Source organism: Pelecanus crispus, chromosome 1, assembly GCF_030463565.1.
Source record: "Pelecanus crispus isolate bPelCri1 chromosome 1, bPelCri1.pri, whole genome shotgun sequence".
NCBI lineage: Eukaryota > Metazoa > Chordata > Aves > Pelecaniformes > Pelecanidae > Pelecanus > Pelecanus crispus.
In genome coordinates, this window is record NC_134643.1 from 76,648,404 (window position 1) to 76,671,669 (window position 23,266).

General features: G+C 38.7%; 1 protein-coding gene across 2 annotated transcripts in view; it reads left to right on the forward strand.

Moving 5' to 3' along the window:
• The first annotated feature begins 1,355 nt into the window (after positions 1-1,355).
• ABCC9 (ATP binding cassette subfamily C member 9) overlaps positions 1,356-23,266 on the forward strand; it is a 67,575-nt gene continuing 45,664 nt past the window's right edge. For both annotated transcript variants that reach the window (XM_075728107.1, XM_075728106.1), the window contains exons 1-11: positions 1,356-1,500; positions 4,459-4,600; positions 4,969-5,090; positions 6,104-6,270; positions 6,962-7,204; positions 13,216-13,410; positions 16,182-16,346; positions 17,907-18,062; positions 20,858-20,992; positions 22,273-22,435; positions 23,069-23,109. In XM_075728107.1, coding sequence (XP_075584222.1) covers positions 1,356-1,500; positions 4,459-4,600; positions 4,969-5,090; positions 6,104-6,270; positions 6,962-7,204; positions 13,216-13,410; positions 16,182-16,346; positions 17,907-18,062; positions 20,858-20,992; positions 22,273-22,435; positions 23,069-23,109 — 1,674 coding nt within the window. The remainder of the gene's footprint in view (positions 1,501-4,458; positions 4,601-4,968; positions 5,091-6,103; positions 6,271-6,961; positions 7,205-13,215; positions 13,411-16,181; positions 16,347-17,906; positions 18,063-20,857; positions 20,993-22,272; positions 22,436-23,068; positions 23,110-23,266) is intronic.

Here is a 23,266-nt window from a genome sequence, read left to right on the forward strand (position 1 = left end):
TTAGTTAAAAGCAAAAAGGGGATTTAGGAGAGGTTCAAAGTGCCTGTATTCTTTTGAAGATCTATATGTTTCTGTTCTCTCTAAGGGAGTACTTCAGTAGTTTATGCTTACCTTATTATGCTTACCTTGTTTAAACAACTAGGCTCATAAAACTAATCTGAAGTATCTGAGGAAAGAAGGAAAGCATTTCTCTCTGCATTCAAGTAACTTTTTTTAAACTATGTTCATGTGTTTTTTGCATGTCTATATTGTTCTGATTCCACAAAACTCATTAATGCTAATGTTGTTGCAGAAAGAGGCATTCACCAAAGTATACATATACTTTGCCCAATTAAAGATGTTCCTTCCATTTTAGTATGTAAAATTTGGAAAAAAAGATGTGAGCAAATGAGTTTACACAACCTATTCTATGGCACTATGTTGCTGGGTATAAGTCTCAGGCAAAGAAACCAGCAAGGAAACATTTTGGTTTCAATCTTGTTTCATCTTTTTATAAAGAAGAATGAATAAATAAACGATGCACAGGCTGATAAAAGCCAGAAGCTGGCTATCACTTTGGGTCATGCTATGGCCCATACTCTGCAAGCACGAATGCATAAGCTTATCTTGGTGTACAAAGATAATCTCATAAGAAATCATGGAAGTCAGAGAACTGCTTAGATGAGGCTAAGCACGTGCATAAGGATTTGCAGGATCAAGCATAAATGCTGATTTACTGCCTATGCAATCTTCAGTACAACCTACTTTGATTAAGAGTTTGGCAATTATGTGTAATGACTAGTGTATGTGACCATTGTTGTTCGATGGGACAATGAAGAAATACAAAATATCAGTGAATGCAAAGCTGCCAGATCACAAATATCAAAGGTTCAGAGCTTGCACTGAAAATGTAGTGCAACAAATCATATGAACAGAGATGTTGCACGGGGAATGTCGGCTCCTCAAAGAAGCAGTAACACAGGGGAGTCAGCTTATGTGCATTTGAGTGTTCTTATGAGAAATGGAAATAATTTTTTTTCAAAACTTTCTTGTTCTTTATATTCTCATGGAGCATTTGCAGCATAACATGCATATAATGAACACTAGAAGACATAGCATAGTGTATTTAATAAACAGTACTTACAATAAATAGTACAGTTAATATAAACACAACCTTTATTCTAATGTGCATTTATACTTGACAGAGCCCAAAAGAATTTTCAACGCACAACTGAATTATTCTTCATAGGTTGTTCAGTGTGCTCCTTTCTGTATCTCTTTATTTTATTTATTTTGTGTTTAGCTAAAGAGAATGCTAGCAATCTTGGCAATCAACTATTCTCTCTTTTTTGTAGGAATCAGGTCTTCTGGAAGCGATGAGGCTCGCATTTTGTGGTAACGACAATGCTTCAGCCTATAACATCAGTGCTGGTGTCCTAAGAAATGTCTGCTTTGTGGATGCCCTCAACTTGGTTCCCCATGTCTTCTTGCTATTTATCACCTTCCCAATTTTGTTCATTGGTGAGTTGTTCAATCTTGCTGTGCAATCCTACAAACACTTGAGCATGTATTTATACTCAGTCATGTTTATATGTGCTTGGAGGCCTGTGGCGTGAACAGTTGGATGCTTTGTATTTATTAATTTTAAAAAAGAAGAGACAGAATGGCTTGACCCAGAGGACGTGAAGCCAACCCGCTTGAAATGTTGGGAATTTTAGATATAAATCTGAACTAAGCAGCATGAAAAGATGGATGAGAACCAGAGAAATGAGATCCAAATGCTTTGAAACTTTTCTCTGGAGAAGTTTTCTTCAGATTTGAAATTGGCAACTTGCAACCTTTGCTATTATTAGGTATTAGAAGACTCAGGACAGTGGGTCTGAATTCCCTTTGAGTCATGTGAATTTCAGAGAATATCCAAAATGTGCAACTTGGATCTAAGGCTAGGAGAAGTGTAGGAAACTTTTAAAGCAGAATAATTACTTCTTTTGCCAACATTTGTAAACAGAAGTAGAGCAAAAGAGATAATTTTTTTTCCACAGGAATGAAAATAAGAAGTGATAAATCTCTCTTGAAGAATTTAGGACAGTGGAGTGGCTCTAACTTACGTATTCTTGTAAAAAGCCCCATCTAAACTAGTACTCTAATGATACCTTTTCTCTATAGTTGTCTCTTTGTCTCAGTTCTTTGCAGTGATTAAATAAATACAATTTAATGCTTTTTCAGAGCTGTCAAACACTTGAATAACTGTCAAAAGGCAGAAAGTATTAATAAAAATAAATATTCTCCTGACAACCACATGAGAAATGGCATGTCAATTCTTCCCTGTTACCTTCCTGGTGTCACGTATATAGATAGTAATACATTTCTTCCACGAGGAAGTTTTGAATTTGGGACTATATTCGAACTAGAGATTTAAGGACTTCCATTATGGAAAAAGATTCTGAAATGATTGAATAATAGGCTACAGGAACCTGTGGGCTATGACACTCAGTACCTAGCAATCAAAGGTATAACAAGATCCAGTGACTGAAAACTAATTAAATAATTAAGCAAGGGAATAAGAAACAAGTTTTAACAAAAGAATAACTAAAGACTGGAAAAAAACCCAAGGGTTATGGAGAACTCTGTCCAACGGTGCTGGGTCTTTACGTCAGTGCTGGCTCTTTCTTTGAGATGAGATGCCAGTCATCCTTGAATTACAGGGCTTTCTGCAGAAGTGTTTGATGGAAACTCAATGCAAGGTGTGAGGGCAGAGATAATCTTTTACGACATTCTCTGTTATGCAGAGGTAGTGGTAGCAGGCTGCTTTAATATTTTTACAGGTATTAGCCAATTAATTTTGGAATGGTATTGCAGCCACTGAAAATTCCCTCTATTTTCTAACAATTTAAGGAAAAACACATAATAGCTTAAATTTTATGTTATGTATGTACGTATGTAATTCTTTTTTCTATTTTATACCGTGATTATCAGGACAGATAGTTTTTGAACAGAGCATTAAAAGCCAAGTGGAGTCCACAGTATTGACTGACTCCAAAACTGAAAATTGATGATGAACTGTGTTTGTGCAGATGTATGGGCACAGAGGAAATAAAATGAAAAGCAGCTTGGGAGAGACGAAGATAGGAGCAAGGTCAAAGAAAGCAATATTAGATTAGGAAGATCTCAGGAAACTATTGAAAATGATTGAGATAGATATGGAGAAGAGACAACATTTTGTTTCTGCAGTACTTTACATATTAAACAAGGATGGAATGGTGAAATCCTGACAGTTTCCAAGAATTAATAAACCTGGGCTCTGGTTTATGTGTTTCAGAGTCACCTGATGAGGCTGTAGGCATGATGAGATGCTGCATCCTTGTGTATCAAAAGCATATCATGGGTTTTAAACTCAGTTCTGCAGTTGCTGAAAGTAACAGATGCAACGCCCACTGCCCTAGTTAAACAATTCTGGTTTTGTTTTTGTTTTCTTCTGTTTTGTTTCTTTACTTCTCCGAAATGTCCTGTTCTTAGGATTCTCTGTGGGCTTTGGGAAGTGTCTGTCAGGGAATTCCAGGAGTTGCCTTGAAGTAAGATGGACATGTACGGTCATTTGGGCTGACTGACTCATGACGGCCCTGTACCAGGGTGGGAAGGGACAGGGGACAAAGCAACATGCAGGAGAAGCCCCGCCACCATGAGAGGCTGACCTGTGATCGGTCTTCAGCTCCCCCCAGCACTGTCACGGCCGTCAGGTCCTTGGTGTCCCCCTTCTTGCCAACTTGCTGGCTTCAGAGGGGATCTTGCCTGAAAAGGATAGGTGCCATCTGAAGTGACGTCATGAAAATGGGCTTCAAGATTAATTTGTTGATTAAATCAGCTGAGTCCTGGTGCTGTGCTGGAAGCTTTAATGTGCCAGGAATGCACAGGGAAAGGAGGCTGGGCTGTGCCTGAGGAGCAGAGACTGGGAAATCACCATTCAGCATCCCCTGAGACAGCGCTCCCAACCAGGCCTGAGGCAGAGATAATAAATGTTATTTTTTTGAAGTAAATATATCTCTTTGAGGCCTCATTGGAGAATGCAACTTTTATATCAGTTGGAAAAGTTGCCGGCTCTTGTCTGTGACTGGGAAAGACACAATGATGCAATCACTTAAGATCTGTCAGTCCCTGTTGTGCGAGGGTGAGAGTGGGATGTTTCTTCTGGTTTTGTCATCTTTGTTCTGGCCAGGGACCTCATCTCTTTGATTGCAGTTGTGGGAAGTCTGTTGTCATGTTGTCTAGAGGGTCAGGTCTAAATTACGGGGGACTACATGGCAACTCAAACGCTCCTGAGGCATGTTATTGCTAACAACAGCCTCCATAGTCTTATAGGGGTTTTGTGTTGATTATATACTATTAAGTGTGACCTATGGATTAGAATAGGGAATTGATAACCAGATCACTCCCTAGCTGGCTGTGTGATAACCTTCTTCTTTCATTACTATTATTTCCTAGGCTGGGGAAGCCAAAGCTCCAAAGTTCAGATTCACCACAATACCTGGCTGCACTTCCCTGGACACAACCTGCGGTGGATCCTGACATTCACCCTCCTGTTTGTACATGTGTGTGAAATAGCAGAGGGCATAGTTTCCGATACGTAAGTGATGGTGTTTGGTGGATAGCCAAGCTAATTGCATTCAGTAATGTATATTGATAATGTGTGATGGGATGGCTAGTAAGGTGCAAGGAGTTTTTCCCAAAAAAAAATGGAGCATCATTTCATGAACTGTCCAGATTTTAATGGGACGAAGACGAAATGATTGTTCTTAGCACATCATTATTCTCCTCTCAAACTATAACGATGAGTAAATATTGACAGAAGTTAAAGCATTCACAAGGAAAAAATCTTTTTGTCTCCAGGAAAGTTGTATTTGTCTTCTTAAATAGATTAGCAGAACACCTAGGAATATAGCAATGGTGAGAAAAGACACTAAATTCACTAATTTATACCTTATTTATTTTCAGACAAATGAAATCTCGCCATCTTCATCTCTTTCTACCAGCTATAATGGGATTTGTGGCTGCCACTGTATCCATAGTCTATTACCATAATATTGAAACATCTAACTTTCCAAAGTTACTGTTGGGTAAGTCTAAGTCTGATATTTATGTACTCTTACAAACCCGGTAGATTAGCTAGAGTCAGCTTGCTTAGATTGATGAGAGGAATAATTCTCTGCTTTTTTAACTAGTATTATTGTAGGAGTTATTACACCTTTTATAAGGTACACACTGAAAACTATTTTTAAAAATTGTCACAAAAGGAAAAGCATGAGCTTTTAAGTATTTCTAACACCACTCATTATTTTGAGAAAAAACCTGTCTTCATTCAAAAGAGCTATTTTAAAAGGCCACTTTTAGTAGTAATCAGATCACAGACCATGCTGTTCAGATGGCTGTTGTTTCTCAGCATCCATTGCAGTTGATTCTGAGATTACCCAGTCTAATGATGAATGCCACCTCTCACTTTTTCCAAAGTGGGGAGGGGGAGAAATTTTACCTTTGAGAAACTGCTACCTGGTATTCACGATATCTGTCTCAGCCAGGAGATGGTCAGAAGAATTTGACTGGACATTGCAGGATGTTTCATAGAAGTGTATGGTCCAAGTTACCTATAACTCAACAACCTGAACTAGCCATTGACAAACCAGGATGCAGGATATAATTAAATTATATGAAGTCTTTTTCAGAATGAGCTTCCATGCAATGCACTCTGCTTTTTCACAGAGGCAGTATGGTATTTGTCAAGTTAAGTGACTTTTAATTCATTTCAATAACAAAGTTACCCTTCAGACTATCTTGAACAGACTTTTGTAATTGTGTGAAGACCCACCATTGTGGATGTCTTTGAAATGTGGTGGCCCAGGAAAGAAAATAGTGACCTGGGAAAAGAAAGCGCAAAGTAAATCTCTCAAAACCGAGTTCCTGGCTTGGGCTGACATCACACTGTGCCAGCCTGCAGGCTGGTGATATAGAGGATAACCATGCTTGCATTGCACTAAGCCATGGAATATTTCTGTTTGAGAGAGCTAAAACTTATGCAGCACTCGTATAGCTTTTTTTTTTTTTTTTAAATTATGCATGTGCACTTGTTTTACAGCTCTCTTTCTTTACTGGATAATGGCCTTTGTCACCAAAACGATCAAGCTTGTCAGATACTGCCAGGATGGTGTGCCTTTTTCTCAGCTGCGTTTCTGCATCACTGGAATTATGGTCATTCTCTATGGGCTGCTGATGGCTGTGGAGATCAATGTCATTCGGGTTAGGGTATGTGGTTTCTTTATCAGGATCCGAAAATATATCAGCAGTGTCTCAGGCATGAAGATGGGTCTTTAGTCCCAGTAACTCTGGCTTGTGTCAAGTTTAGGCCCAAGTTTAGCTTAGCCGTAAAAGTCTGGTTAATTCTATAGAAATCAATGGGACCTGGCATTTCTTTAAAATATATGTCCTTGGTGTGTCCCCTGGACTTGGTATGTATGTGTGCCTGTGTATACGTATACACACAGAGAGTTCATACATATTTGTACAGATAGATATACATGCATATTTGTGCATGTTAAGGGTATATGTGTGTGTATGTAATCTATACAGTATATGCTATGTTAATGCAGAAAATCTATATATCTAGTGTATGTATAAGTTAGCATACATTCTTACCCATGATAATTTAAAATATAATTATATTCGAGGAATTCTTTTTTGTTGTTGTTCAGATAGAGATAGGTAGTATTGGTAGGCTACAGAGATGTGCCCACATCCCATATTGCTCAATTTCTTGCCAGTTATGCTGTCAAAACGGAAATGCTCCTATTTACATGAAAATTTGCATTTAACTTCAATGTATAATTACCTTTAAATGCAAATTTGACATTGTAGTTGTATTATGCACAATTTTTACTAAAAATTGCTGTTAGTAAGATAATTCCTGAGCACATGCTGTCTATTTTCTCCTCTCCAGAGGTATGTATTTTTCATGAACCCTCAGAAAGTAAAGCCACCAGAGGACCTCCAGGACCTGGGGGTGAGGTTTCTGCAGCCATTTGTCAATTTGCTCTCAAAGGCAACTTATTGGTGGATGAATACTCTTATTATATCTGCTCACAAGAAACCTGTGGACCTGAAGGCAATCGGAAAGCTTCCAATTGCAATGAGAGCACTGACAAATTATGTTTGTCTCAAAGAAGCGTATGAGGAGCAAAAGGTAACTAAAGATGTTCATGTCACTATTTGGCCTAAGAAACTATAGTGTCACTTCGGATTTTTTGTGCTTCTATGAAACCCTAGTTTTAGGATTTTTTAACTTAGGACTGTTTGTTCCAAGGTGAAGCTTGGCTTAGGAAGTTCCAATGCAATGGTTACTGTTTGGTTTAAAGTGAATTTACAGCAGGGGAGAGTTGCCAGATTGAGAGCAACTGACTGTAGCAGACTGATCACTTGCTAGATTTCATTTTAAAAGTGAAAGCTTTGTTTAAATTTTAGCTACTTATGACAGCATCTTAAATTAGAAGACATACTGTCCATATTTTCAGCTGGAAACACTCATCTTCACTTTTTTATCCAGAAAGAGAAATAGCCAAAACACACATCAAGAATAGCCAAAACACTGGTGTCTTGTCAACGCATTTTAGTCATCAATCCAAAACACAGCACCATATGGGCTGCTATGAAGAAAATTAACTCCATCCCAGCCAGACCCGGTACAAAAGTCATGGTGGGGCAAACTCACTGGGTAGGCCAGGAGTTTCCAGAGAAACTTCCGGATGCATTTAGGCAAACCTGTGACATTTCATTTGTGCTTAAAGCTGGTGATTTCTGCCCGAAAAAGAAATATTTTGTTTTGCAGAAAGGAGGGAGGATTCGAGAGCCTGCCTCCCTGATTTGTGCATACATATCAATTCTCAAGCATAAACAGAGAAAATACAGGCATTCAGAGGCCACTTTGGAAAATGTAGCATGTAGGACAAAAGCATATAAATCCTGTTCCTGCACACACCAGCTAAACGTGTTTCCAAGCAGTGCGTGGTTTGGAATTGCCAATGCAAGGGGAAGCTGGGAGGAGCAGCTCCATCTGCTCCCAGCAACTGATGGAGCTGCAGACTCCTTTCTGTGCCCTCTGAAATGAAACCATAGTCAGTAGAATTGTTTCTATTTTAATACATTTAGGTTGCTTCTTTTTCCTTTTGTAGTCTATGGTTACAGTACTAGAGACCGAGAACCTTCTGCTTTAAGCAGAAAACTACTGAGTCATTGAAACTGAGCTTTTCACAGCAAAGTGCATCCCTTAGGCCAGCTCCTTAAAGAAGCAGTTGGTGCCTAAATCTTACTAAACAGACCAAAGAGTCTTAGGCACTTACATGCCTTGAGGATCTGAGTCTTTGTGCCATTCTTAATGACAGGCATGATGACTGGGTGCAAGCATTTGTCTGTAGCTCATTTACATCTGCAGATACTGTGTGTGCCTGCAAAAATATGCAGTTCAGATGCCAAAAGGCAAGTTAAGAGTGCTATTGCTCATGTGCATGAACACAAACATTCAGTGTGTAGCTTCCCTCGGTGTGCGTCATGCATGTATCAAGAATTGCATAAATATACCCAAGCAGTTACATGCACCTACATTTATAAAGCTGGCTTACATCAGATTTTTTGGTTTCCGTAATTGTTTAAAGTCTCGAGATTGCCACAGACTCTAGCACATTTGTGCTAATATTTGAAAACAGGCCGTAACCCTAAAGTAAACTGATACTTCATAGATAAAGTTAAAGTAAACCAAAGGGCTAAAACCAATCCAAAGAGCCAGGCAGTGGAACTCACTGCAGTTCACTCCCACAGAGAAATGTGTTGGTTTGTGCATGGTTGGGCCAGAAAACAGCCACAGAATTAGGAAAATTCTTCAGGTTGAAGCATGGTCTGCAATCTGGAAGAGATGATATGTCAGTGTCTCTTTTGCCAGGGTGTATTTTACACTAATCTTCCACAGCTGGTGAGGGGAGCTCCCCAGCATCCTCTGGATTAAGTGGGGTTACCCCTGCCTGTGCCTGGAGATAGCTGATCTCAGCAGTGCTCCATGGCCCTGCAGAAAGAAGGCTTCTGTTCCTTTCCAAACCCTTCTTATCACGCCTTGATGAAAGATGCTGAACATGACCATGGATATTCTGTATTGTGAAATGCCTTTGAGATAGCTCACATGACATTGTCTTGCTGTCCCTTCTGCATGCTATGAAAACTGAAACCAGCTGAGGTTCTCTACCAAATAATAGCACAAGGGAAATGAGTCAGGTTAAATTCTGATTACTGTTTTCTCAAGTTCATTGTTTTCCAAACCTGTGTCCAAGCATACAGGAGTGTAAATTAGAGGGTCTGAAATTAACTTTTTATGGCTGATATATTCTGCTAAAATAGCATATTGCTACTTGAGTAACCATGAAGTCTGTAAACACTGAGTGGAACCTTTTCTTGTTTTATTTGATGTCAGTGGACAACTCCTGAAATCCATATTCAGCTATTTAGACAGAATTCTTCTGGCTCCTGCCATATGAAGGTTTGCCTGCTGGCACATGAGAGCTAAGCTAACACTTCTCGGTGACAAATCTGAATTCATTATTCTGCTCTGTGCTTTTTTACATTTTCAAATTTTCGTCAAGCAGTTCTTAGCATTATGAATACACTCACTACTTAAAATTCTTTAGTTATAAGTAATTTTTTCAAAGCATCAAGTAATTTAATTTTAATATCACTTTTATGCTACATGGTATTTTATAGGCTTTTAAAGCCAGTTATCAGTAATTTTATTGTAATATTAAGTAATATAAACCAACACAATACAAGGCTAAATAACTAGTGATCAACATTGTAATTGGCTATTAGTCTGGTAGTTGCTACTGCAAAACGCATTCCAACTCGTACAATAAGATACAGGTCATTTGTTACTGGTTTTGTAGATAGTTTGTGTTGGGCAACATAGCATAACACAGCATATCATATGAAAACAACATAGCATACATTCTTTCAGTTAGAAGATACTATAAAACTACAGGTAAAACAAGCTCTTTTGATAATTAAGCTTACTTAAATATGCTGTCTGAGCTTTTTCCTAAACAAAGTGTTGCCAAGAAACCACACTACAATTGGCTTTCCTTATCTCATTATTGCCTGATATCGGTAAATATTCTAAAAGCTGGACATGCTGTATTTTCTTGCTTTTCTGGAGAATCTCCTATAGAAACAGAAATACCTCATCTTGCAGTACTTTTATCATACCTTTCTAAGAATCCTGGAGAAATTCTAACTGTGGATAGGAAGGTTGCTTCTGCAGAATAACCAGTGATGCACATCATACACATAGGGTTAGACTCATGACCTTAAATTCATATATTCTCTTTAATACACGTTCACAATTCCTACTATATTAATGGACATTTTGGCTGAAGATAAAGAATTCTTTAGTAAGATTAAGAAGATTATTAAGTCCTTAATTATATGCAATGAAACTCTGACAGCCAGATTTGTGGACCAATGTACTATATATATGTGGGTAGTACTTGTCACGTCATCCCCGCAAAAAAATCGGATCCTGTTTCTGTTGTTGCTTGGCTTTTGTTTTGGTTTCTGTACAAGTGTTCTAGATATTTCAAACCACATACTAATGCATCATTCATCACGTATCCCAAAATAGATTTAGCACGTTGATATTACATTTGGTTTACCCCATCAACCAAAATCCCGTGTAATTCGCTCTGACAGTCAATAGAAAGTTTTACTTTTGGGATGGTGTAATAGAAAATGCAATTGTTAAAGTCAAGGACCAGGAGAATTTCCTATACCTGCTATTCATGTGCCACTGTGGATCTTACCTGTTACGGCAAAAAGAGGAGGAAAGAAAGTGTGTTAGATAGCTGGGAATCACAGGGACAGAGCATTGCCCTTCAGCATCAGGCTGACACTGTCAGCTACAGCACTAAGGGAGCAGTCAGATCTCTGTATTGATTGAGGTGTACCTTACAGGTGGCTTGATTTACCAGCAAGTGCTGTCTCACTGCCCTTACTTCAACTGTTGAGTGCCCAAGGTAGACAAAATTACAGTGATTTAAAAGGGAGGTGACAAAGACAAGAAAAGCCTAGGCAAGTGCCACAGGTGAGTACAGTGGTCCAGCCTGGTAATTCACACAATAACAAGTGCTACCAACCATACCAACAAAAATAATCCTTGCAAATTTAAACAAGGCACCAAGATGCATAGTTGTGTAAACCGATCCAGCTCACATTTGTGTTTCTGCAACCCTTCCCTGTCTTTAATACAGCTCCCCTCCTTTTCTGTAACTGGATCATTTTTTAACATTATGTTTTAAGACTCTTTTTCTCATCTTCCAAAAGGAAAGTATGTCTTTCCATCCTGTGCCCAGGAGGAGAGGCTCTTGGCTTCAGGTGGCTTCCCAAGCCACAGAGGCTTAAAGGGACTGGGGAACTGCAAAAAATTATCATAATGGTGATGACATTTTTCTGATGCAGAAGCCCAGGCAGAGCTTTTTATTTAATTCTTATAACAATGGCCAAACTTTCAATTGTGGATTTACTGAAAGATGTCAGTGGTCGTCAGAGAGCTATGATTGACAGATCATCCTTCAGCATCTAAATAAAGGATAGCGTTGGCACATACAACATACTATACTGCAAGCCCATAACATTGGGCCTCAAGAGCCATTCTGGAAAAGACCTTAAGAATAGAAGAAAAATCCACTCTTCTTTCTCCCCCCTCCTGATTAGATACTTCAGCTAATTTGAAGTCCCGATTAAAAAAGAGGAAACAACAGTGTCTAGCAATAGAGATTATTAGGTAATTTAACTTAATTTAATTAATATTTTTCCAATGAAAAGTAAATAGATTTCATGTAGTGATGACAATTACATGAATTGTAGTAGTAGTGAACTACTACTTTAGGCAACAAATTCAGAACATTTTGTCTGGGAAACTCACACGAGGCCCTTGTGCTTTTTCCCTCATCAGAAGAAGCAGTTTCATGCTTACCACTTTCTGAAATGTTAGCTCTAATTTGTCCCCATGCTGCTTATTTCTCTGTATTAAGCTTCTTGGCATTGGGCATGACCAGCCTGGCCTAATCTCTAGAAGCCAGTAAGCAGCTATCTGGCCCTCCTGTGCACTTGTACATTTTTGGCACCATGCACATATTCTATCTCACTGTTGAAGTGGCATAAAAGGAAAAAATGAGAAAAGAGGAAAAAAGACATGAGGCAGACAGGCAGGGTACAGGCATATTTGCTTTGCTTTGGTTAATTTGCTGGGGCAGGGGGTGTTATTACTGGGCTATACTTAAAATGTCTCTGCAAACACTCAAGAGGCCTTGGCTTGGGTTACAACTTGCAGGCATCTGTGCTACTTGAAAAATGACAGATGCTTTTTTAAAGTGTCAAAAGCTGCTGCCTGAAGCACAAGGAAGCACTCTGCAGACCGTGGATCTGTTAAGTAAAACTCTTTCTTCTTTAGATTGAAAGGACCTCAGAAATATCAGAACTCCTCTGACTAGATATGGAGATATCTGCTGGTTGGTGTTTTAGGGCAAGATACTGCATAGATGCACAGAACTGAAGGCTAGAAAGGACCCTTGGTTGATTTAATCTTACTTCTCAACATAGCCTGTTATTCTCACCTTTTTGAGCCCAGTAATTAGTGATCAGATGAAGTGTACCTTGCAGGAAAGCATCCAAGACACAGAAAAAATCCAGATAAATTAAGTTAAACTATATTCTTGTAGGTGTCTGTCCATGTTTTTTCCTTCAATCTCTTTCTCACATCAGAAGCCTTTACTGGATCAAGTGGTTTCACAGCTACTGTGAAAGTCAAGATAACTCATATGAGCAAGGGCTTGAAAGGTCAGACCTTTTCCTGAGCGCACACGTGACAAGGAGCAATGGCTACGTGCCAGTACGATTATCTGTGTTTGCATTCCTATGTTCACAGGTTCAGAAAAGTGTTAGGATTTAGAGGCGAGGAACCACCGTTACCAAGAGGAGGCAGAATTTGAATTTGTTGTGAACACTGCAATCTGTTGATATCTGCAGCATGTTTGATACCTCATCTACTCTAAAACACCCTTCAGGAGCCATTTGGGCATCCAGACAGGAACGAAATGGAAGTTGCTGTATACAGCCAGGGAGGCCTCTTCTTGGTGCATTGATACCCATTTCTCTGTTTTCCAGAAAAAGGTAGCAGACCAGCCTAATCGGAGTCCCTCCATATGGTTAGCCATGTACAGTGCTTTTGGACGACCAATTCTTCTGAGCAGCACGTTCCGTTACTTGGCTGACTTGCTGGGTTTTGCTGGGCCGTTATGCATTTCTGGCATTGTCCAGGGCTTCCAGAATACGACCAATAATACAAATACAACAGAAAAGGTAACCTGACAACATGGATTGAAAAACTTTGGTATTAGTTTTAGATTCATATCAGGTATTTAATACATCTGGCTGCATGCTTTTATATATCTGTGATCAGCATTGTGTTATTTCATTGTTTCTTTCAAGCAAATTGAGGGTTTTTTTCTGAGAGACGGCCAAGTTATAAACCTGAGTAGTGGAAGTTTTTTGGTGTGAATGCAACACAGGTAGTGCAGGCATTCCCCAGTTGCCCAGCTGTCTGCCTCTTGGTGAAGTCATCCCTGCTGTTCTGGGGAGAAGGACCAGCTTTTCTCCTCCTCTTCAACTGTGTCTCCTCGTTTCAGGCAGAACACCCACTGGTGGTGCCTCAGTGAAGCATCCAGCAAGGATGAGTCTGGGAATTTTGCTTAATTTCTGTCTATCTGTCCATTTGTAGTTCGTTGACAGGTTTGAGCTCTCTGAAATCTGTTTTCCATTGGGAAGCCAAGAGTAGTCACCCCCTGTTATTACACTGCTTTTTGCTGTGATTAAATGCATTGGCACATGTGAGAAGTTGAAAAGCATCTACTTTATTCAATGGCATTCTTGATACTAGAGATGCACAAAAGATGCTAGTTCACAGCTCATTTCAAGTTTCACCGAGACTGAACTTTCAGAGACCACCTCTAAGCACTGAGCAAGCCTCTGATACAGAACATTTTCTATCATAAGAAAAAGAATTTATTAGTAACTGATGAAAAGATACAGGTAAAATTATTTTACTAGCTGACAGCAGAGAAGACATGATGAAGAAATTTTCCTATGTGTATCTTCTGATACAGAAACATCTCCATACATTTTATGCAGTGAGTGTTCGGTATTTGAATGAGCAGATAGGTATGTAATGGAATAACATTTTCCCTTCCAGATAAAGCATTTGACTATCATCGCTATCCAAACATCTCCTTGGCTGCTCACTCCTGACATTCATTTTCTTGACTGATGGTCTGAATTTGGCTTTAGACTCTCATTCAGCCATTGCACTGAAGAAGGAGAGTTTAATTGTGCAGCTTATCAAATAAAGCTCTTTATCATCCTTGAACCTCTACATGTTGGATTTGAGCCACAGAGTTAAAAGGCAAAGTGCATATTTTGCCTCAGAAATGGGGGTTTTTTGTATGTTGAACAAACAAGGTATTTTAGCTTGAAAATGATCATTTCTAGATCTCAAATTTAGGAATCTGTACCTTGTCTGCTTCATTTATCTTTTGTACTCTTCAGTGTAGTGGTTTTAGTTGTGGGGATTTTTAAGTTTTAATCAACACTGGCTGAAGGGAAGATTAAAATAATTGGAGAACTTGAAACCACTCCAAGAGCCTGGCTTGGTGACAGTCACTATTTGTCTTGGATATATTTCAGAATACATTTGCTTGTAATTTGTGGGTTTTGATAAACTTTCTCTTGGTTGTTCTTGTTATGTGTTTCTCCTTTAATTTCTCTCTAGTTTCAATTAATGTGAATTAATTTAATTTTATGCTTGTTCCACCTTAATTCCTGAGAACTCTGTGTACATTCATAAAGGTATCTACAACTGTTATTTTATTATTGATATCCCCACTATGTAAACGTGGGGAAGTTAGATGCAGCAGAACATTAAGATGAGAGTTTTCAAATATATTTATCTGACCAATCGTGCGCTTAAGCAACCCTTGTTTCAAAGAGTCTTGGGCTGGTTGAGCGATTTAGTGGGATTTAGGTGTTTTACAGAGATTGGACCTTTTGAAAATACTGTTAGGTGCTTATAGACACTTTTGGGTGTCAGCTGCCTGTGGCAGAGGGATGAGTATATGGTGTGGAGAGGCTGGGGTCACTGCAGTGAGGTGAGCCTGGATGGCTCGGAGCACCTCTCTCCTGCCTGCAGTCTCATGGCGGATGACAGTAATCCAGAGTGATGAAGGAATCTTCAAGAGGGTAGGTACGTGGCTTACTTTACAATATTTCCCAAACTTCTAATCTCAGAATCAGGCTGGGTTTTTCAGTAGAACAGGCTTTCTTCCTTCTTCTGTTTTTTTTTTTTTTCTTTTTTTGTAAGAATTTCAGTACATCCTGCTTCCAGCTGGATCGGAAATACCAAAGCAACAGCCTTCCTTGCAGTATTTTGGTACATTTGTTTCCTTTTCTGCCTGAAACAGAGCAGCACAGTGAACATAAAAACTAGAAAATGGAAACAAATAAAGTGATTTAAACAAGATTTCTTTTTTCCCCTGTTGAGGCATTTAAACCTCATTTTGTGGGAGATACTGGCATATATATTCTTATTTTATTCAGAATTCATAGGTATCATAGACTATATTTCTGGAAGGAATTGTTTCCATAATGTACAAATGCGACATAAGTAACTAATCCCATATAACAAAAAATATTTTCTTGCAGCTTCTTTGTGGTGCAAGTGGAATGAGCTTTATTTTCAACTGAGTAGCATTTCTATGATATAAATCACCAGAATTCAATGGAGAAACTAAAACTAAGGCAAACATGGTGATCTCATTGTCGCTTTCCTGCTAAAAACAATTCATTTTAGAACTGGTAGAAGTTAAGATCCTAAGTCTTTGGAACATGAGCAGAATATTTAATTTGTATCCAAATGATTTTGATACATAAGTCAGTGAGAAATCTGATTTCCATAACTTTCCCATAATACCATCAATATTTTTTATTCTAATGCAATGACTGAATTTCTTTGTTTCCAGTGTCTCAAGAATATACAATCCCTCCTATGCCACTTTCATAATTTTTTCCTTTCTTTTCAGGTGAGGGATCCATCAAATTCATATCTTTCCTCAGAGGAATTCCTCAGGAATGTTTATGTTTTGGCAGTTCTTCTCTTCCTGGCCCTTATTTTGCAGAGGACATTCCTGCAGGCATCATACTATGTGACTACAGAAACTGGCATTAACCTACGAGGTGCTTTATTGGTGAGCAAGGTTATTCCCATGATCTGCCAAGAGGTTCACTAATAGCTCCAACTTCATACTTTCATTTGTCTTGTTCTTTATCTGAAGACTCAGTTAACGATTGTTTGAGAGAAGATATGCACTGTATTTTTGTACAGAAAACTGGAAAAAGTAATATCACTGACAGTCAAACTGATGGCAGCAATTCCTTTTGTTAAAAACTAAACCCATCATTACTAACATGTAGAAGTTTAACACTCGGTGTGTATAAGAACATATATTTACAGGTGATGTTAGGTATATGAAGATAAGCAGTGTTGTTTTGGCTCTGCATCTGCTTTGTTCATTTGCTTATGAGGTTACTTCTGCTGACTGTGAACAGAGTCATCTGCAGAGTATCTTTGGCCAAGCTATGTTTTACAGGAACATTATCCATGTATCTTGAGTGGTAATTCTGAATATTTATGCCCTTTTGCACAGAGCCCTGTGAGATGGGACAGGAGTGATTCATCTCCAAAACTGTGTCTCTAAAACTGGCATCCATTAACCCTCTGTGAAAGTATTGTTTATGAACTTACGTTATGAGCCAGCAGCTCCAGCTCAGAACGTGGGTGGGTTGTAGCCAGGATCTCCACAGACCAAACTCCACAGACAGCAGCGGCACTGTGTGCAAAACAGAAGCTGGAACTGATATTTTGCCAGGTGTATCTAACCATAGGAGTATCATCTCAGCTTGGAAGCTTCTGGGTTTTGTGCACACTGTGATTGGTGTAGCTGTTTCAAAGATTTTCTGCCTTCTCCCAGGATAGATGGTATGGACTTGGTGAAGAAAGAGTACCTGATTATTTCCTTGTGCTTTTGTGACTCCCACTTGCCAAAATAGGGACTCTTAGGACCATATACAGCTGATGTAATTCATCATGGTCTGTAGGAATTTCTGATTAATTCTACAGGATCTACCTTGCTCATGGACAAAACAGGGCAAAGAGCACAAATTATTTTTAAAACTTCCTTGAAGCTGCAGTGTTTGATATTTGGTCCTAACTGTGAACTGGGCTCATGATATTTTTCTTTAAAATTCTGGCAGATATAAGCCCTGATTAATTTTAAACCCTGTTAAGCTCCTGCAAATCTTTTGGAAATAGATGGCCAGGTAAAGGAGAGAAACCCAAAGGAACACATACCCACATACCCCCCTGATCAAAACTTCATAGTATGAGTTTATCTATTTTATCAGAAACAAGTGTCTTTCTGACAGACAGTGTCACAGAAAAGCAGGCTCAACAAATGTTTATTAAAACAGATCTTTGCCCAGTCTCCTAAATTTTGATGTTTTCTTGTCACTTGGTTCTATTTTAGGTCTGCATTAAGCAACAAACCTTTTAAGAGGAATTGGAGTTTTAAAGTCAGTTCTCTCTCTTGTGCTTTCTCTCACTGTATCCATCTCTCTGTCTCAGGCAAGAGACTGGGAGAAGGGCTGTCTTAGGTAAAGACTGATACTGCCATTTGGAACGTCCTGCTGCTACTGTTGTTTTATAATGATACCATTTTCATATCTTCCATTTTATTCCTTTCCCCCAGGCAATGATATATAATAAGATCCTGAGGCTTTCCACATCCAACTTGTCCATGGGAGAGATGACGCTGGGACAAATCAATAACTTGGTTGCCATAGAAACAAATCAATTAATGTGGTTCTTGTTCCTGTGCCCCAATCTGTGGGCAATGCCTGTTCAGGTAGAGCATCAAAGTAAGGGCCTGATTTCAGAGATCCTCCAACCTGGTTGAAAAGAGTGTATGTCTGTTAGACTACTACAAAATCCAGAGGGGAACCTGGACTTCACACGCATTTGCCAGGAGGACTAAGAAGCAGAAACGTGGCCCATCATCTCCTCCAAGGGCTGGAAAGCTGTCTCTCCGAGGGCCAGTAAAGAGAGGATTTTTTTGAGCAGGATTTCCATGTCATGGATATGGTCTGTGACTTTAGGAATGATGACCTGTCATCCTTTGCCTGCTCATATTTCTTCCACTACTGACACAAGTCATTGCTTTTATTTCAGCAGCACAGGCATCTGACCAGCGCCGAGTATTGCATTTGCAGTGCCCACTTGTAACTGCTTTTTGTGTCAGGAGCAAAAAGCAATTGAATCCTGCTCAGTGACTGACAGCAGCACTGACAGTGCGCTGCACGAAATGCTCAGAGGAGCTTTCATCTAAACAAGCTTAGTTACTCTGAACATCTGGTTCTTAACAAGGCTGGGAAAGATCTGTAGGCAAATCTGCCGGAAGGAAAGGTAAAAATTATTAGCCTGAAAGAAATCTTCAAAAGTGCTAAACGACTTAATGACCTAAGCCACGCTGATTTTCCATGAAGCTTTGACTCCTGTAGCACCTTCAGAATTTTAGCTTGGGGTGGGATTGGTGTGGTCCTTACCTACAGGTGATCCTGCTGACATTAAACAAGCTTAAAAAGGAATAGAAGCCACTCTTACAGTAGATCTGTTTCGCTGAAATTCCTGGAACTATATCAGGAATCTGTTATAATAGTCAGCAATATTACTACTGCTAATGGAAACAAATACTGGATTTATGTGTCTATTTTAGGATCAGGTAGGGTTTAGAGAGTCATAAAATAATTTATGGAGAAAAGGACAAAAAAGTTTGCATGGTAACTGGAGTTAGAAATAGTACAGAGTGTTTCATTTTAAGCATTTTAAGTCATTGTTTCGTATCCAGGTTTATTTGGAAATGTTGCTGTTGATACTTTGAATGTTATTAATGAACAGGTGGTCTTATTCTGTGGCTAGTGAATAATTATATGTAGCCTAAATTCACCACTCATTTGTCTCTTTAATAAAGTCTCTGTCTCAGCCACTGTAGAAATATAATGGCCTTCCTCACCATTATTGTAAAAAGCTGGTTTGAGGAAGCTTCTGATGATTTTGCTGGTTTCTGTAGTTCACCTTCAGGCAATCAGGAGACAGGGAATACAGGGGTAGCTTGACCATAGCTTTGTCTGGGAATGAGCATAGCATCACCCATGAATTTGCCCCTGCTGAAGAACTTGATGAGTGAGCACCTGTGTCCTAGGCTATAGAGGGCTCCTTCTGCTCTTTAGCTCATCGCGATTACTTTACACCTCTGCTCCAACAATAAAATTGAAAGGAGAATACTTACTATTTCCTTCTCAAAGTATTATGCAGCAGATATCAATGACGCTGGTGTTGTGGTAATATGTGTTTCTGCCTGATTAGCTCAATAGGCTGCTTTTTGGAAAAAAAGAGGGAAGAAACTAACCTTTGGTAACTATGAGCTGGATTATAACTATACCACTCTGGAAAAGGTGGTGGGACTGTCCTGTCTTGCCTTATGCAAATGACTTGAGCTTCAAGGGATGTCCCAAGAAATAGCAATTGTCAAGGCTGCCCCCTCCTCAAGCAGAACAGCTTGTAGCAAATACTGAACTTACATCTTTCCAGTGTGAGCCAATATAGCCATAGCCTGCTGAAGATTGTGGTGAATCTTAGAAAATATATTCTGTATCCACCAATTATGGCCTGTTATCAAGAAGAAAAACTCATTGCAGGATCAGGCCCTCAGTAAGGGTTTCAGTTTACCCCAAGTATAAATTTCTACCTGTAGCCTTGTATTACTCTGCTAAGAAAATGGCATGTAGGTATGCTTATTTACATTACAGAAGCCTGAAAAGCTAAATAATACTTTCAAAATGTTGGACTCCACTGATTCGTATTTCTGATACTGCAGAATAAGAAGGCAGATCTAAAGACAGAATTGACGTATTGGAGACCAAAATACAAAGTAGGGAACTAGTTCTCTATGTCCTGTTACTGAGGACATCTCTGTACCATAAAGTGGAGCGTTTTATAAAAATACTTGTGTTCTAGAGCTTGTATTAACATGGGAACTAGAATCACAGTAGTTGTGTCGGAGCCATTCCCAGGTAAACCTTTGTGGGAAGTGTTCCCAGACTCTTTGTAGCGCTAAGGTAGTCTTGGTGCTTTTCTACAGAGCTACATGGTATTGATGTACATGCTTAGGTTTGTGTCAGTCCCAGCATATCTGCCTGCTTCACTGCCTGTCTTAGATATGCCTCTGTCTGCAGTTTCAAGAGGACCACTATGACAGAATGCAGTTGTGATTCATGACCATCCTAAGACCTCTGAATACTTCCAGAATGATGTAGGGAGCTCTAGTGTAAATAAGACTTGAGGCCAGTGATTCTGTAAAATGCCTTGGGGCAAGCACCGTCATTTTAGTGCTCCTTTAGTTCTGTGGAAACATAATCTGGAATTAGGACTACCAGGCACTAACACAAACTATGCAGTTAATGTCAAAAATAAAGGCTTCTGGGTTCATTTCCCACACTTTCCAAACATGACCTTCAAAGTACAGGCTCAGCTGATTCCTATGAACCATTTAACTGTTTATTAGAAGAACAATTTTTTTTTTCTTGCTATCATTCTGGCATATTGAAATCTACTTTTTTTTCTATGTTGCTTTTTTCTTCATAGATAATAATGGGTGTGATCCTACTCTATAACTTACTTGGAGTGAGCGCCTTAGTTGGTGCTGCTGTCATTGTACTATTAGCTCCGATACAGTACTTCATAGCTACGAAGTTGGCTGAGGCTCAGAAGAGCACTCTCGTAAGTAAATTATTTCAGTGACATTTGTGATCCAGAAATGAGGACAGGGAGCCAGGGGTTCTTGGTGTCAGTGAATATTCATTGCAGAGGTTTGGGCAAGCTATCCCTTAATTCCATCATCCCTCCCTTTTTGTTTTTCTGTGGCTCAGTATCTCTTCCTTCCTAATACTTGTCAGACAAGAATCTGAAAGAAGTATGTGGGCCTTGACCTGCCTTCTCTGCAGAGAGTATTTTTCACACAACAGTTTCATCTGAATTCAATTCTATGAAAGGGTATTATTCCTGCATTCAGATATTGTATTTCATGGAATGCTAGCAAACAGTACAAATGACTGATAAATTATAGGAGGACATTATTAAAGAATGTGTACAGCCCCGCTCTGAAATGGCTAGAGACTTTATGCTCTCACCGCAAGCTTTGGTATTCCCTAAAAGTCAGCTGGAATTGCTGGATTAATATCTATTTTAAGTTCTTCAGTGCTGTAAGTTTATTTTGGTGTCTGATTTAGTTCACCAATTTTTTTCTGATACTTTGTCTAACTTTTAACTTTATTCTCGTGATCCTTGAAGTTTTTAAATCAGCCTTTGATGTTTGTCTTCAAATAGTTAAAGATCCTTGTTATCTTAGTGTTCAGTAAGCAAATTATACGTACGTGGATCTAATCTTCAGCACACTTCAATCCTGTTGAGTTGTGCCCATTTATATCAACAGAGGATTTATGTTTGCATAATTTTGGTAATAGTCTGAATCTTTATTTTTGCTCTTTCCTGAGTTCTTTTGACTCATAACATCTTTTGGATTATGATTTTACCAAAACTTATGATTACTGTTTTCTGGTGAGGGGCAATTAGCTAAATATATCAATAAACATATCACCTATTTTCGTGGCCATTATGTATGAATCCCTGAATGAATCTTGTATCAGCAATTACATACATATAGTCATCTGTCTGTTGTTACAGACACCATTGACCTAGTAATCCACCTCCCTGAGTTTCACCTTCTGTTTGAGGGATTTGGATGGTTTGTTTTATTTTTCTTCTCAGAGCAGGGTCACTTAACTTCCCCTCATGATTGTAAGCACTCTAATATCTCCAAAAACCACAAAATTGTATATTGTTTTACTCAGTATGACAACTGAAAACCTGTACAAAATCCCAAACAAACGAAATTATAAATCTTTAATGAATTTTACAACAGAATTGAATGGAAAAGAACATTTTTATTAAACCTACAAACCATTATCAATTTCTTATCCTTGTTTTCTTTTGAAATGAAGGACTATTCTACTGAGAGATTAAAGAAAACGAATGAGATACTAAAAGGCATTAAGTTATTAAAGCTGTATGCCTGGGAGCACATATTTTGTACTAGTGTGGAAGAAACGAGAATGAAGGAACTCACCAGTCTCAAAACCTTTGCACTTCATACATCTCTTTCCAGTAAGTAACTATGTTTTTAGCTCTTGGAAATGGATCCTATTCATGTCAGCATTCCTCCTGACTTCAGCTAAAGCAAGATACAGCTGTGCCTATGACACTTGTGTGTGTGTGTGTAATGTGATTAAAATAAAAAGGTATGACAAATATATAACACAGAAATTTGAAAATATAGAGCATGTCTTGTTGATTCTTTTTTTTTTAGTAAGTTTTCTGTCACCTTAATCATGACATTACAGTTATGAGTTGCTTTAGAGTAAGGGGGCTCCAGATAATATTAGCAGCTCCGATTACAGCAAAGATAAATTAGTGTCTGAAAGAAATTGTATTGCTGTAATGTAGAAGAGCTGAGAGGGTAATGTTTTAGTCGTGTTGCGTAATAATTATGCACATAAAACTTTTTATCCCAGTTCACTAAAGTATACAAATGAGATAATTCTTTGGCTTATTTGTTTGTGTGTTTAAGATCTCTCTCTGTCATGGAAGGAAATTTCTTCCTGCAGAGGAATTTTCCTTTGGGAGTTTTAATTACTTGAACTGGAAATAACTGTATTCTTTGAGTGCCATACAACTAATTGTAAAAGTGTTTTTTCTTATTTCATATGATCTGATGCCTATTTTATTTCTCTTTCACAGTTTTTATGAATGCGGCCATACCAATAGCGGCTGTTCTTGCAGTAAGATACATTTTTTCACTTTTCCTTATAAAAAGGGAGAGAAAAAGAGAGGGGGAGAAAGAATGAAAAGACACCATTGCTATTGTAGGACATATTCCTCATAGAAGCGGAAGATGAGTTAATGTGCCCCTGCTAACTGTAGGATAGGATGACACTG